Source organism: Ranitomeya variabilis, chromosome 4 (assembly GCF_051348905.1).
Source record: "Ranitomeya variabilis isolate aRanVar5 chromosome 4, aRanVar5.hap1, whole genome shotgun sequence".
Lineage (NCBI taxonomy): Eukaryota > Metazoa > Chordata > Amphibia > Anura > Dendrobatidae > Ranitomeya > Ranitomeya variabilis.
Window position 1 is genome coordinate 379730667 of NC_135235.1, and position 17199 is coordinate 379747865.

The following is a 17199-nucleotide window of genomic DNA, read 5'->3' on the forward strand; positions in this document are numbered from 1 at the left end:
TGATAAATTTACTTTGAAATTTGAAATGGAAAAATTCAAATTTTTTTTAACCATGGATGGGTCAGCATTATATTGTAACATTGATCATAACTTTGTTCTTCTTTGCTTTAAGAATTTTGTTTTTAGTGACCCCAGATTCCATTTAAGCCAAAAAGTTTTTTTTTATCATACAGGGGCTATCCTTCATTTTAAACAATAATTATTTTACCTTCCTGGGAAAATGTTATCACAAGAAGCGGTGGACTGCAATGGGATCGAGGGTAGCACCAACCTATGCTAACCACAAGTGGTTAAAAAATATCCCCATTAACCAATTTAAGAGAATCATAGAATCAAGAACTGTATGCCTGATTCTGATTTTATATACCAATCTAACATCCTACGTGACAGATTTGTGGAGCAAGATTACCCCCCAAAAAACTAATAAATGAAGCTTATAATATCTCAAAAACCGTTACTCAGGGTGTGGTATTGGCTAACAAAACCATTGCCCCCCCCAAAAAAAAAAAACCCCAACCTAATTTAGTGTTAATACTACTTTTAGTTCCCCCAATGACGTGATCCGTAATATTTTAAAAGCAACATTGGTGCATAATACTAGGTGATCCTATTCGGGCCTCCTATTTACCAAAAAAAAACAGGAATCAAATTCCACAGTGCTCCGACCATAAGAAACATTATAGCTCCCAGCTGTATACAAACAAAACTCTACAAACATGATAACCGATTAGACCTACGTTGTGGAACAGCAACGATTTTCCATTGGGGTAAGGTCTGCAGACTGGCTAGGCCACCACAGGACCTTGAGATGCTTCTTACGGAGCCACTCCTTAGTTGCCCTTGATGTGTGTTTCAGGTCATTGCCATGCTGGAAGACCCAGCCACGATCCATCTTCAACACTCCTACTGAGGGAAAGAGGTTGTTGGGAAAAATCATACGATACATGACCCCATCCATCCTCCCTTCAATAAGGTGCGGTCTTCCTGTCCCCTTTGCAGAAAAACATCCCCAAAGTATGTTTCCCCCACCATGCTTTATGGTTGGGACAGGGTTCTTGGGATTGTACATCATCCTTCTTCTTCCTCCAAACATGGCGAGTGGAGTTGATTTCAAAAAGTTGTATTTTGGTCTCATCTGACCACATGACCTTCTCCCATGCCTTCTCTGGATCAGCCAGATTGTCACTGGCAAACTTCAAATGGGCCTGGACATTTGTCGTGAGGAGGCGGACCTTGTGTGCCCTGCAGGATTTTAATCCTCGATGGCTTAGTTTGTTATAACGGTTTTGTTTGAGACTGTGGTTCCAGCTCTTTTCTCGTCATTGACCAGGGCCCCCTGTGTAGTTCTGGGCTTATTCATGACCTTTCTCAGAATCACCTTTACCCCAAGAGGTGAGATTTTGCAAGGAGACCAGACTGAGGAAGATTGAGGGTATGTGCCCACGTTCAGGATTTCTGGCAGAAATTTCCTGACAAAAACCGGACATTTCTGCCAGAAATCCGCATGCATTTATTTTGCGTTTTTGATGCGTTTTTTCACGTTTTTCCCAATGCATTACCTAGCGGGAAAAAAGCAAAAAATCCGCAAAATTAATGAACATGCTGCTTTTTTTACTGCGATGCGGTAAAAAACACACCATGCGCACAAATATTGCGGAATGCATTCTAAATGATAGGATGCATATTATGCGTTTTTTAATGCATTTTTATAGCGAAAAAAACGCGAATAATCCTGAACGTGTGCACATACCCTGACAGTAATCTTGTGATTCTTCCCTTTTCTAATAATTGTGCCAACACTTGTTCACTTCTCACCAAGCAGCTTACCGATTGTCCTGTAGCTCAAACCAGCTTTGAGCAGTTCTACAGTTTTGTTCCTGGTGTCCTTGGACAGCTCTTTGGGTCTTGGCCATGGTGGAGAGGTTGGAGTGTGATTGTGTGGACAGGTGTCTTTTAAATTATTAATAAAGGGTAGTGACACACTTGGTCATGGATGTAGTCCTTAGGCTGATCTCGTGATCTTGGGCTGGGTGAGGGCTTATTTTCTGCATGTCGAGCTGACGTTTTTATTTATACCATTTTGGCATAGATACAATCTTTTTACCTCTCGTTTGCAATGTAGCGGTGACAAAAAAAACAAACATTTTTCGGACTATAAGATGGTGCAGACGCACCTAGGTTTTAGAGGAGGAAATTAGGAAAAAAAATTGAAGCAAAAAATAGTAAATTCTGTACTGTAATATCCCCTATCCTGGTATATATGGTCCCCTCATCCCCATGCTGATACACATGGCTCCCTCATCCCTATCCTGGTATGCATGGCCCCCTCATCCCTATCCTGGTATGCATGGCCCAATTCTTATCCTGGTATGATTGGCACCATCCCGGTCTTGGTATGCAAGACCCCATCCCGTTCCTGGTATGATTGGCCCCATCCTTTTTCTTTTATAATTGGCCTCATCCTGTTCCTGGTATGATTGGTCCCATCCTTTTTCTTTTATCATTGGCCCCATCCTGTTCCTGGTATGATTGGTCCCATCCTTTTTATGGTACAAATGGCCCCATCCTGTTCCAGGTATGATTGGTCCCATCCTTTTTCTTTATAATTGGCCCCATCCTGTTCCTAATATGCATGGCCCCATCAGGAAAGATTAAAAAAAACAAACACTTACACTCACCTACACAGCACTCCCTTACAGCGTCCTGCTCCATGCCATCAGCTACTTAATGCTTGTAAGCAGCGCATGGCAGGGACGTCGTGTGCTGCTCACAAGCAGAGCACAGCTGCCAGAATACTCACCGGGACCATTCATCGCAGAGAGCGGTGAGTATCCATTCCTCTTCAGTAGCACACAGTGTCAGCCGCCGGTTTCCTGCTGCGGCCGGCATTCACGTGTGCCGATACTTAAGAGAAATTAATATTCTGAATATTCATTTCTCTTAAGTATCGGCACATGTGACCGCCGGCCGCAGCAGGTTTTTTTTCTTCCAAGATATATATACAGGGTGGTCCAAAAGTAGGTGGATAGTATGTGTAATAGGGTTATAAAGGGGGGGATTTATCAAACATGGTTTTTGGGGTTCAAAGTTCTCACCACACATCTAGATAAGTTTCTTGGGGGGTCTAGTTTCCAAAATGGGGTCACTTGTGGGGGGTTTCAACTGTTTAGGTACATCAGGGGCTCTGCAAACGCAACATGACGCCCGCTGACCATTCCATCAGGGTATGTGCACACGTCCAGAATGCATGCAGAATTTTCCTGAGATAAACCTGAGGTTTTCCACAGGAATTCTACATGCGTTTTTTTCGCGTTTTTTTTTGCGGATTTGACGCATTTTTTTTTTGCGTATTTTATGCGGATTTTTTGCGTTTTTTCCCTGACACTCCAAAACAATGGGAAATTCGCAAAAAGAATAAACATGATGCTTCTTTTCCCGCAATGCGTTTTTTTTTGCGGAAAAAAACGCATAATGTGCACAAAAATTGCGGAATGCATTCTAAATGATAGGATGCATATCTAAGCGTTTTTATAGCGTTTTTATCACGAAAAAACGCGCAAAAAACGTGAAAATTCCTGAACGTGTGCACATACCCTCAAAGTCTGCATTCCAAAACATCACTACTTCTCTTCCGAGCTCCGACGTGTGCCCAAACAGTGGTTTACCCCCACATATGGGGTATCGGAGTACTTAGGACAAACTGGACAAAAACTTTCTCCTTTTACCCCTGGGAACATAAAAAAATTGTTGCTAAAAGATCATTTTTGTGACTAAAAAGTTAAATATTCATTTTTTTTCTTTCATGTTGCTTCTGCTGCTGTGAAACACCTAGAGGGTTAATAAACGTCTTGAATGTGGTTTTGAGCACCTTGAGGGGTGCAGTTTTTAGAATGGTGTCACTTTTGGGTATTTTCAGCCATATAGAGCCCGCAAACTGACTTCAAATGTGAGATGGTCCCTAAAAAAAAATGGTTTTGTAAATTTTGTTGTAAAAATGAGAAATCGCTGGTCAACTTTTAACCCTTATAACTTCCTAACAAAAAAATTTTGTTTCCAAAATTGTGCTGATGTAAAGTAGACATGTGGGAAATGTTATTTATTAACTATTTTGTGTCACATAACTCTCTGGTTTAAACAGAATAAAAATTCAAAATAAATAATAATAATAATAATAATAAATCAAAATAAATGTTATTATTTTCTGTCCACCTACTTTTGGACCACCCTGTATAATATTCATTATGTAAACTAGGGGGCAGGTCACTGAGGGAACAGTGACCTGTCAGATGCCATACACATGTATACATGTATATATATAAGCAGAGCACCACATGAAGGCCCCACTCAGGCCGCCCCAAAGCCCGAAAATCTCATTAACTGAAGGCTGACAATATGGATTAAACAACAACCACAGGACGGATTTCATCAACCAAGGTATCATTTTAATCAGTATAACGGTGCCAACCTGACACTGTCTGTAGGTTAATGTGCACAATTCTGCTGACAGGTTCCCTTTAATTTCATGACGGAGCCCTTTTTCATTTTTGCGTTTCTGTTTTTCGCTTCCCTTCTTGCCAGTGCCCTAACTTTTTTTATTTTTTCCATCAATATGGCCATGTGAGGGCTTGTACTTTTGAGCTGACGTTTTTGGTGTGCATGCGATCTTTTGATCGCCCGTTATTGCATTTTAATGTAATGTTGCGGCAACCAAAAAACTTAATTCTGAGGTTTTGACTTTTTTTTCGCTAGGCCGTTTACTGACCAGATTCTTTTTATAGCTTGATAGAAGGGGCGATTCTGAACATGATGATAACAAATGTGTACGTTTGATTTTTTTATTGTTTTATTTTGAATGGGGAGAAAGGTGAGTGATTTGAACTTTCATTTTTTTAATTTTTTTTTTACTTTTTGCATGCTTCAACAGTCTCCATGGGAGACTAGAAGCTGCAGTTGTCCGATCGCCTCTGCTACACACAGGCGATGATCAGATCACCTGTGTGTAGTAGAAATGCTCACTTGATATGAGCGCCGACCACCGTAGCGCTGACAACCATAGAGGTCACCGATGGGCGGGATTTCCAGCGCGCTTCCCAGAAGCGCAAGTTAAATGCCGCTTTCAGAGATTGACAGCGGCATTTAACAGGTTAACAGCCATGGGTGGATCCCACCCAAGTCTGTTAGAGGCACATGTCAGCTGTTCAAAACAGCTGACATGTGCCAGGAAACATGTGGGCTCAGCACCGGAGCCCACTTCAAAGGGGAAGACACAACATGTGCAGTACATGTATGGCGTATGTCGTAAAGGGGTTAAAGAATCTTTGGGACCAAAATGAGTTAAACGGTCTTTATTTCCACAATGTGTTTCAACGCTGGACAAGGATCTTTTTCAAGTGAAAAAAAAAACAGTTGAATAGTAAGTATTCAAGGGCAGGTGGTTTAAAAAGGCTGGAGGTGAGACTGAAACTGAAGAAAACGCCCACAGGAAAAAAAAAAAAAAAAGAGAGATTGGATGATGGGCGGGGATCAAACCCATGCACTGTTGGGAAATAAAAAATAAGAGGAAAAGGGTGATTGAATTAATTGAGCTATTGCAAGAGGGAGAAAAGAAGATCAGAGAGCGGAGATGAGAAATGAACGAACAGAAGCAGGGAAAAAAGGAAAAGGGAACCAGTGATAATTGATGTAGAGAAAGATAGTGTGCAAGTAGTTATTGCCAGAGACACTGAAAGCTGTGAAATAGGTAATGGGGGACGTCTGGAGCTATTCAGGTTGATAGCTGATGATGACCACAGTGGATATTTTGACAACATAAGTCATTTAAATCATCTTGGTCCCAAGGATTATTTATTACAGCAGTGCAGCCTGATATCATGTTATCATCCAAAATGATCAACTATCCTGGAGGAGATCATCCCCCAGCCATGAGACAGCAGCAGCTGATATTACCAGGTGTTCATAGGAGTTGTAAAAAAACAAAAGGTATGAATTGGGATATAAACTGGTATGCATGCAGCATGTAAGCGCACGTTCACACCGGCCACTCAACAGAAAAAAACAAAGACAGAAACATAATTATTAAATACCCTGCAGTAAATAACTAAATAGCATAGTGCATGGAAATAATATACGGTACTTAGTAAAAATGTGGGGGGTTTTTTATGAAAAAAAAATGCAAAAGCCATCCCAATCACTTCACGGTGACTGTAATTGGTACAGTCCTAACTCTAATATTAAAAACCTTACCGTTTGTCAGTTGACATGCATGTGGATCAGGGCTGAGAAGGACTGGGCCCAAGTAGTGGACACACAGCCATGAATTAAATATTTAATCTTTATGTTTCTGTCTTTTTTTTTCTGTTCAGTAGCAAGTGTGAACGTGCGCTTACATGGGGCATACACACCAGTTTACATCCCAGTTCATACCTTTGGGTTTTTTTCAGTCTGTTTGCATCATATGCAAATAAAGGTGTGGACTGTCTTTCCTTGAGCTGGGTAGTAATGTGGTCTCTCATGGGTGTGTGTCCACTTCTTGGGTCCCTGTCCTTCTCCGCCCTTATCCACCTGCATGTCACTTGACAAACTAGTTAGGATGACAATATGCAGTTATATATGGTAGAAATTAAACCCTTTATATGACCTGTAGAAGCAATAGTATGATGATGATGAATAGGGGCGATGTATGCAAAGATCCATCAGACCCGAGATGAGAGAGCATGTCTGATTTGCAGGTATTGAAAAAAGTGTTACACGATAAATTGAATTACTCTTGAAGCTGTTGAAAACTTTTAAGGACAGAGTTTTTCAATAATTGTTCTATCAACCAGATCCCCATTTGCTCCAAATCAGAAAAACCCTTTAACTTTGCTACTTCAAAAGACACAGAGGGGAGGCCCATTTCATATTCTGTAAAATAAGAGCACCCGACTTGCCCATGTCATTTCTACCTCCCCATCCAGAGGTGTTGTAATTGGGATGCAATAAAATACAGCCATAGGTACATTCATATATATTTAGTATTTAGATAAAAGGGCTTTTGAAGAAGCACATGACTCAGGAAGGGAAGAGTGATTAATAAGGAGTATATCTCTAAACTACTAATAGAAAACCTCTCCTGCGTCCTCACCATAAAATTCATCATCAGAAGTATGTAAAAAAACATCTAAACAAGCCTGCTGCATTTTGGAAAGAAGTCCTCTGGACCGATGGGGTTAAAATAGAACTCTTTGGCCACAATGATTAAAGGTATGTGTGTAGAAAAAAAAACACAGAATTTCAGGAGAAAGAACATCTCGCCAACCATCAATCATGGGGCTAGATCTATCATGCTTTGGGGTTGTGTTGCAGCCAATGGCACAGGGAATATTTCATGAGTAGAGGGAAGAATGGATTCAATGAAATGTCAACAAATTCTTGACGCAAACATAACACCACCTGTAAAAAAGCTGAAGTTGAAAAGATGACGGCTTCTACAAGTAGATAATGATCGTAAAAACAATTATCAAAATCCGTACTAGACTACCTCAAAAGGCGCAAGCTGAAGGTTTTACAATGGCCCTCTCAGTCCCCTGATCTGAACATCACTGAAAATCTGTGGCTAGACCTCAAAATAGCAGTACATCCAAGATGATCCAGGAATCTCACAGAACTGGAAGACTTTTCTAAGGAAGAATGGATGAAAATCCCTCAAACAAGATTTTAAAGACTCTTGGCTAGCTACAAAAAATATTTGCAAGCTGTGACACTTGCAAAAGGGGTTGCTACTAGGTACTGACCATGCCGGGTGCTAAAACTTTTGCATTGACCCATTTTCCTTTTTGTAATTTTTAAAATGTAAAAGATGAAAATCTATATTTTTTGCCTAAAATACAAAGAGAATGTTTCATCTTTAACTTTAGGCCTTTTAGAGATCATTTCATCTTTAACTTGCTTGACTATTCTAATCTGAAGTAACGATTGCATTTTTTTTATCTTTAAGAAGAAAAAATCTGCAGCTACACACATTTGTTCAATCCAATTTAAGAATGAAAACTTTACCTCAACAGATGTGACACCTGGCTGCTGGCCAATAAGAACACTGCCCTCCTCCTCCAGACGAGCAATACGCTTATCAGTGACAACAGCCTGACTTCTAATCAGAGGGGATACATCCAACATCCAGTCAGAACCCAACAGATAGGTTAGCTGATTGCCACCATCCAAGGAATGTGCCACAAAGCTGGCCAAAAAACGCACAAATGCCCTTTGATATTGAGGACGACAACTTTGGCCCTTGTGATTTGATGTAGATCTACGATAATCTTCGCTTTCATTTTCCATAGTATTTCCTAAAGACCTGAAAGACATTGCACATTATAATCATTTAAAAAAACAAACATTTTAAAAACATTTTATATATTACAGCAAATCAAACTTCTAAACTATTCAATTTCACAGATTAAAATGAACTTGTTAGCAGTTTTGATCACACAAGGAACTGGAGATCTGCTTAAAGAATGACCATCGTTTTAATTTTGATTTCATAAATCAATAGTACAAATAAAAATAAGCAATTTTATAATATGTCTTATCAGAGAAATCTGCTTTCTCCACCTGGACTAATCATTCATTCTCAAAATTCTCAATTCAGAGGTAAAATCAGTATTCCGTGAAGACCGACTTCACATTACTGAGATAGAAGATGGCAGGTGCTACTGATGAGATTCTATGTAGTGGGGAGACTGGATTCTCAACTCACGGCAATATCTATATTCGGTGAAGAGGCAGTAACCTGCCTTCTTTTTAAAATTCCATGCCGCCGCCATTATTGTGTGGGCAGAGCATGCCCAGTGCGAGTCTGTGGCCTGTGTGCAAGATTTCAATAAAATAGCACTTGGTGAAAAATTCAACTGAGCCGAATTCTCGATCTGCACATGCGCCACCTCCGGCGGCATTTTATTGAAGTCCTACACAGGACACAGACACACTGTGATGGAGGCGGCAGAGCAGAATTGTCAAAAGGGAGGCAGGTCACTGAATAATCAGTGACCTGAACAGGATGTAGAGGAGGCTGGTTGGGGGGCGGAGAACCAGAAAAAGACACTGCCCCCACGTCCCACCCCGAAGCACACAAGATGTTATTATTGAAAACTTCATACGGTGAGTATTCAGCAGTCAGTGAGCGGATCCCTTCACATCAGTGTCAGATTAATCAGCATCACAGCGCCATTATGGCCATGCATTTAGTTTATAGGGCTAAATCCTGCTGACAGGTTCTCTAAGTACAGAGAGACATGACTCTGTGGCAGTGAAGTGCAGTGCCCCGATTCCACTTTGGTATCTCACTCACATTACTCATAATCTGTTCTTTCCATTCACGAAAAAAGGCAGTTTCATTGATTCTTAACTGTGCAGCACTAATTGTAACTCTTTGTGCGCTTTGCCTGCGGTACTTCAAATACTGTTCCCTCTACTTGGCAGAATTTTTAAGCCACCTCCTCTCATACTCTCTGACAGGCGCCATTCAATCACAGGTCACGCAACAAACTTTCCTGCAGTACCAGTGTCAAATAGCCCCAGAAGTCAGTTAACATCTAATGGATCCCAGTGTTGCCAGGGGCATTGATAGGGTGAAAAGAGATCAGGGGTCCAATCCACAAGACATACATTCTTCTACCCACTCCCCTTCCCCCCATAAAAAAATAGAAAATAAAACCTTACAGATCATACACAATGATAAGTCTGAATTCAGATAATGTAGTAGATGTTACCTGAAGTACTGAGTAATAAGTGATAACTGAGTACAAAAAATGTACTGAATTTCACTAGCGGTCCTATGTAACACCACAGATAACTCACAGTTATGACTTGAGCACAGATCCTGTAGAAGAAGCATTTTGGTGATGATCATTGCTTTTTCCAGCGTGATGGAAACCAAGGGATTACTAAGTGGCTCAGTGAACAAAACACTGATATTTGAGATTCATAGCAAGGAAACTACCCAGGTCTTTATCCTCTTGGGAACCTGTGGTCAATCCTCAAAATGTGAGTGGACAAACAAACACACAGAAATTGTGATAAACTCCAAGCACTGATTAGACAAGAATGGGGTCTCATCCCTCAGGGTTTGGTCCAGAACATGATATCCAGAAAACACAGGGCGAGGGGCAGAAGTATCCTCAAATAAAGGACAACACTGTAAATATTGAGTCTTTCCACAAACTTGATTTATTGTCAATAAAAATGTAATACCATATATACTCATGTATAAGCGGAGTTTTTCAGCACTTTTTTGTGCTAAAAACACCCCCCTCGGCTTAAACACGAGTCAATGTCCCAGAAAGACGGCGGGGGAGAGGCAAGGCCGAGCAGCGGGTTACAGAGGCAGGAGCCGGCAGCTGCAGCTGTAACTGTGCCCACTGCTAAAGAGAAATCAATATTGACTGAGCTGGCAGTGTGGACGCCGGCTTCAAGCACAGCAGCACACATCCTACATACCTTCCCTGCGCACGCTCGCTGCATCTCGTTCAGTCCGGCGCCAGCAGCTATTCTGGCCGAGCAATCACGTGTCCCCCACTCATTAAGGTAATAAATACCTCCCATAGGCGTGGAGTGAATATTCATTACCTTAATGAGCGATGACACGTGATTGCTCGGCAGGAAGAGCTGCTGGCAGTGGAACGAGATGCAGCGAAGACACGCGAAGAAGGTAAGTAGGAAGTTTTTTTTTTTGTTTTTTTTTAATAGGAACCATGCATACAAGGATAGGGGATAAGGAGCCATGCATACAAGGATGGGGATAAGGAGCCATGCATGCAGGGATGGGGAGCCATGCATACCAGAATAGGGATGAGGGGACAATGCATACTCGGCTTATACTCGAGTCAATAATTTTTCCAGTTTTTCGTGGCAAATTTAGGTGTTTCGGCTTATACGCATTCGCAAGATGATTTCACTGCACTCAAACAAGCAACACTCGCATTCAAATCAGCTCTCACCTCTGCTAAATAGGCCTACTTTACATCCCTTGTATCTTCCTTAACCCACAACCCCAAACAGTTGTTTAACACTTTTAACGCCCTCTTCTGCCCACCACTGCCCCCTCCAACCTCCCTCATCTCTGCTGAGGACTCTGCCATGAACTTCAAAAATAGGATCGACCAAACAAGGCAAGTCTTTATTGTCTGACCTATGCCCTAACTCAAACTTTCCTCTCCAAATCACACCTCACCACTTGTGCACTTGACTCTATCCCATCTCCTCCCCAACCTCACCACTACACTAATCCCATCCCTAATGTATCTCTTCAATCTATCACTAACTTCTGGTACCTTCCCCTCTAATTTCACACATGTCACAATCACACCTATCCTCAAAAAGCCATCCCTTGACCCGAGCTCTATGTCCAGCTTTCACCCCATATCTTTGCTCCCATTTGCTTCCAAACTCCTTGAGCAGCACGTACACACTGAACTTTCCTCTCACCTTGCATCTAACGTGCTCTTCGACAACCTGCAATCTGGCTTCCGTCCCCACCATTCTATTGAGACTGCCCTGACCAAACTTACGAACGACTTACTTACAGCCAAAGCTAATAGACAATTCTCTATACTCCTCCTTCTAGACCTGTCCTGTGCCTTCGACACAGTTGATCACTGCCTCCTACTACAGATCCTCTCTTCCTTTGGTGTCAAACACCTTGCCATATCCTGGATTCCTCATACCTTACCAACCACACATTTTAGTGTTTTTCTTCTCCGATGCTACCTCTTCATCTCGCCCCCTCTCTGTTGGTGTCCCTCAAGGCTCTGTCCTAGGAGCCCTTCTCTTCTCAATCTGTACCCTTGGCCTGGGACAACTATGCTTCCAGTACCATCTATATGCTGATGACACTCAGATCTACCTCTCTGGCCCAGATGTCACCTCTCTGCTCTCCAGTATCCCAGAGTGTCTATCAGCCATATCCTCTTCTCCTCTCGCTTCCTAAAACTCAATGCGGACAAGTCTGAACTAATTATCTTTCCTCCATCTTGCATACCCTCCCTTCCTGATCTATCGATCACAATAAACAAATTCACACTTTCCCCTGTCCCGGTAATCCGCTGCCTCGGAGTAACCTTTGACTCTGCCCTGTCCTTCAAACCGCACATCCAAGCTCTCGCCACCTCTTGTTTCCTCCAGCTCAAAAGTATCTCCAGAATCTGTCCTTTCCTCAACCCTCACTCTACCAAAATGCTAGGGCATGCCCTTATCATCTCCCACCTCGACTATTGCAACATCCTCCTCTGTGGCCTACCTTCTAACACTCTTACACCTCTCCAGTTAGTCCTTAACTCTGATGCCCGACTAATTAATCTCTATCCTCGCTACACTCCTGCTTCCCCTCTTTGAAAATCCCTTCACTGGCTCCCTATTTCCCAGCGTATCCAGTTTAAACTACTAACAATGACCTACATAGCCATCCATAACCTTTCTCCTCCATACATTTCCGAACTAATCTCTCAATATCTACCCTCATGTAATCTCCGGTCCTCCCAAGACCTCCTTCGCTCCTCCATGCTTATTCGCTCCTCACCCAATTGCCTCCAAGACTTCTCCCGAATATCCCCCATCATCTGGAATTCTGTGCCCCAACACGTCCGGTTATCCACCACATTTGGATCCTTCAAACGGAACCTGAAAACCCATCTCTTCAAAAAAGCTTACAACCTGTAATGACCACATGGCCACCTCAACACCATTGGAGCTACTGCAACCCCTGACCTACTGTCTCCTTCCCCATAATCCTGTAGAATGTAAGCCCGCAAGGGCAGGTCCTCTTCCCTCTATATCAGTCTGTCATTGTTAGTTTTGTTTATTGTAAGTGATAATTTGTATTTTGATGTAACCCCGTCTAATGTACATCACCATGGAATTAATAGTGCTATATAAATAATAATAATAATAATAATAATAATAATAATAATAATAATAATAATACTCAGGTCGACTTATACTCGAGTATATACTGTAACTCTAATTTGAAAAGATATGGAGTTCTTGGTTGGATACTCCGTGGCTTCCCACAAATCTAAATAGAGGTAGAATATTTACGATGCTATCCCTTGTTAGTCCTCTTTTTTCCTCCTCCCCCTTCTATGAATTTTATGCTCCATTATTCTAGACCTAGAAAATGAAAAAAGTATTCTGGAATGTTGGGATTTGGGTGGGTTAGTGTCACAAAGTGACTGTTCAAACGTGATACGACCCAACGGGTGGTCGGTCACAAAATGGCGGAACTCACAAGGGAACACCGGGGACACAATAACAACGGTGGGCCCTGCGATAGGGAATGGGGAAATGGACACCTCCTGCACTCTCCTAAGGATGTGCCCTAATCTTCCTGATGTCCTTATACAGGTTCTTTCAACCTGTCACCGAGCAGGATACCTTAGCCCTCGCTCGCCCTGCACTTATCCCTGGGTAGGGAATTGGCTAGTTAGAGCACTGGTCCCACCGCTGCACTAATAAAACACAAAAGGAAAATTTAGACAAACAAGGTATAAGCAAACAACACTTAGCTTTCTCTGCTGCAATACACAGTACAGCAGAGTAATGTACCAGGTATGAATATTTAGCAGAAGAACCACTGCACTAAGAAAACTCGTTCCACCTGCTTGGTTGATCTCCAGAAGGACCTGTATAACCAACAGTCAGCTGATGCACCAGGCGACCTTATGAAGGATGGTGGGAGTGGTCACCACCAACATCAGCTAACCCAGCAGCAATACAATTTAATGCAATGCAATAACACCAGCGGCCACCGGGGGGCAATGGACATGTTTGTGTTCTTGATTTTGAAGCCTCAATGCTATGCTGCTATTAATTGACAGTTACTATAATTGAATGGTAAATGAATAGATGATGCATAAGAATGGTTAAACCTGATATAACACTGTAGGCAAAAATTTACATTAACCAAAAATTCCATGATTGGTTTTCATGACGGTGTATAGATGCATTTAAATGTCTGATACAGGGTAGCATCTATGATAATAGAAGGGGTCAGTTCATAGAATGTTGTCTTCCATGTAAGTTTGACCTGAGATACAAAATTTACTCTTTCACGGTCTGATTGAAACCTGCACCTCTCTAAGGGTCACAAGAGGAATCATTTCTCTTACTCTACACTAAGTGTAGATTTGCATCATTTCCCTGACCGGGACATTACCAATACAGGGAACAATTAGTACTGTCATTTTATATGTTTTTTGTGTTTGTCCTCCCTTCTGTGTAGGGTACAGAGCACATTTTTCACTAGGGTCCTCTTTCCCCTTGTATCTTTTTCGTGTTTTTTGCATTTTTTCTTACATAGGTATTGTTTTTTAATACAATTTAATAAAAGTCAAGTTTTAAAGTTTCCAATCGCTATTCCCTACCTAAGTTACAGTTGGATAACTCACCCTGCTTGTCTACTAGGATTGCAGCATCTTTTTTGGAAGCATTGGAAGACTCTGACTATAATGTGAGTATACAAGCTATATGTCTGCCTGTCTGTTTTTCTCCCTGCAGTCTGAAATCATTCTCTTGCAGCATACCTCATCATGTCCTCCAGTGAAGATCAGAGCTCACAGAGTGGACAGGAGACTGAAGTGAGTACATTTGCTACTGATTGGAAAGTATTCACTGTCACTATACACGTGGCAAAATATATTTTTTCTTTTTACAGAACCATTCCAGTGCAGATGAGCAGAAGCAGCATGCTCAGGCCCAAGTTCTGGTAGCAAGACGGAGTGTAAGTATTCTTGACTGTTTTTATTTATTCTTGACTGTTTTTGCTACTCTTGACTGTTTTTTTTCTTCTTTTTGACAGTTTTGGTTTTAAGTGTTTTATCTTTCCAACATCAATGTCTTTGTTTCATTTCTAGGTTCCACAACGGGAGAAGGATTTCATAGACAACTACCTCCTCATCACCTTGGTGCAGGAGCGAGTTGCGTTGTGGGACACCCAGGAGCAGCAGCACTCAGACGCTGTGGTGATTCGGCGGCTGTGGAATGAGGTGGCCCAAGCGCTGATGGATGACTGGGACGCCACGTCACGAATGTCAGAAAGGCTTTTCGTAAGTATTGCAGTGTGGTCTGATGCGGCAGTGTCATGTTGGACGCTGTTCATACTAGGGCGTTCGACAGACAGCGGTAATTCCGCTTTTGGCCACTATGCGCTCAGTGGCGTCGGCTAGATATTATTTAGCTGGTCCGGGGTTAATTTAGCTGGTGCTCGGATTGGAAGCTGGGTCACGCCCACTGCCTTTAAATAGTTCTTCTGAACATTGGGCGTCGCCGATTATAGCTTCTGTCTTGTGCTTGGTTATCTCGGTCTGGAGTGGTGGTCTAGGAGAAGGAGAATCGTATCAGGTGGTGTATTTCCCTTTGTCATATTTTCTCCTTCCTTTATTTGTATTTGTTTTGCCCTGTGCACTTATAGTGTATTCCTGTGTGACTGCGGCGTGGTGCATATTTTCCGTTATCCTTGTCTGTGCTAACTGTGGGTATTGGTGTATGGTCTCTTCACTGGGTGGTGGGTGGTGGTTTCAGCCTAGGGTTGAAACAGGAGACAGGGTGAGGGTGGAGGCCCAGACATGCACACCATCAGTGTAAACTCTGGGAGAGGGTCAGTCAGGGTTTGCCAGAGTTGAGGGAAATCGCAGGGGCCTGGGTTATTAGCTCTTGCCTACCTAGGCTTCCAGTGACAGATAATACATACAAATGTCCTCATAATATTAGTGAGACCCCTCCATCAATATATAATGGGCATAAAAAGAGAAAGAAATGAAGAGACTGGGTCAAAGGTAAATATAACCATAAAAACAATCTATTTATTGATAAATAACAAGATAAAATCAGCTAGACATAATAACAATAACAAGGTGAGAATCAATCACATAAGCGGAGTCGCTACAAAGCCAGGGACTGAGATAACCTCCCTCTCATATAAATATCTGCCAATCACGGCACAGCTGGCCTAGCTGTGAATATCCGGCATATTGTAGGGGAACACCATAGGTCTAATCTCATAGATGGAAATATCGGATATAAAGGTAATCCAAACCTAGCTTAGGTGTACCTACTCGTCCTACATCAATCAAGATGCCGGTTAGCTAACCAGGGGCTATACAAGCGGTAAAAAAACAACAATTATAGTACCTGCAGTCATGTTGTATAGCCAGAGGGAGAGGGGGGTCGCACAGCCCAGAGTGCACCTCGACGCGCGTTTCGCCAGACAACCGGCTGACGAAGCCGGTTGTCCGGTGAAACGCGCGTCGAGGTGCACTCTGGGCTGTGCGACCCCCCTCTCCCTCTGGCTATACAACATGACTGCAGGTACTATAATTATTGTTGTTTTTTTACCGCTTGTATAGCCCCTGGTTAGCTAACTGGCATCTTGATTGATGTAGGACGAGTAGGTACACCTAAGCTAGGTTTGGATTACCTTTATATCCGATATTTCCATCTATGAGATTAGACCTATGGTGTTCCCCTACAATATGCCGGATATTCACAGCTAGGCCAGCTGTGCCGTGATTGGCAGATATTTATATGAGAGGGAGGTTATCTCAGTCCCTGGCTTTGTAGCGACTCCGCTTATGTGATTGATTCTCACCTTGTTATTGTTATTATGTCTAGCTGATTTTATCTTGTTATTTATCAATAAATAGATTGTTTTTATGGTTATATTTACCTTTGGCCCAGTCTCTTCATTTCTTCCAGTGACAGGCAGTGAACCTGAAGGCTGGGATCACACAACTGTGTGTGATGCGAGAAACTCCTGCGAGGTTCTCGCATCACACACGGTTGTGTGATCCCGGCCTAAAGTACATTGTTTAACAATTTTTTTTTCCCTATTCACAGTGAACTAAGTCAAAACCCGTTGCCTTTCGATGAAGGCTCGCTCCAACAAGGACCTGAGACAGGAGATCCAAGTTCGCAGTGGTGCTGCAGCAAGTATCGGGAAATACAAATATCACCAGGTGCTGTCTTTCCTGAGGCCTGTCTTTGCTCAGAGAACGTAAGTATTTTTGTGTTGTATTCCATTGTGTTGTATTCACTAATCTGAAATTTTCTACTCCACAGGAGTTGGCGCTTTTACAATTGTTGTTTTTGGGTAGTATTTCTTTTCACAGAACCTGTAGCAGCACCCTCGAACCTGGATCGTCCTCTGGAGCGGTCCCTCATTGAACAGCCATG

General features: G+C 42.3%; 1 protein-coding gene across 1 annotated transcript in view; it reads right to left on the reverse strand.

The window, feature by feature from the left end:
* Positions 1–17199, reverse strand: part of TMEM132A (transmembrane protein 132A) — a 250646-nt gene that overhangs the window by 54304 nt on the left and 179143 nt on the right. Inside the window, exon 9 of the mRNA XM_077250795.1 lies at positions 8035–8332. Within this exon, the coding sequence (XP_077106910.1) occupies positions 8035–8332 (298 nt within the window). The remainder of the gene's footprint in view (positions 1–8034; positions 8333–17199) is intronic.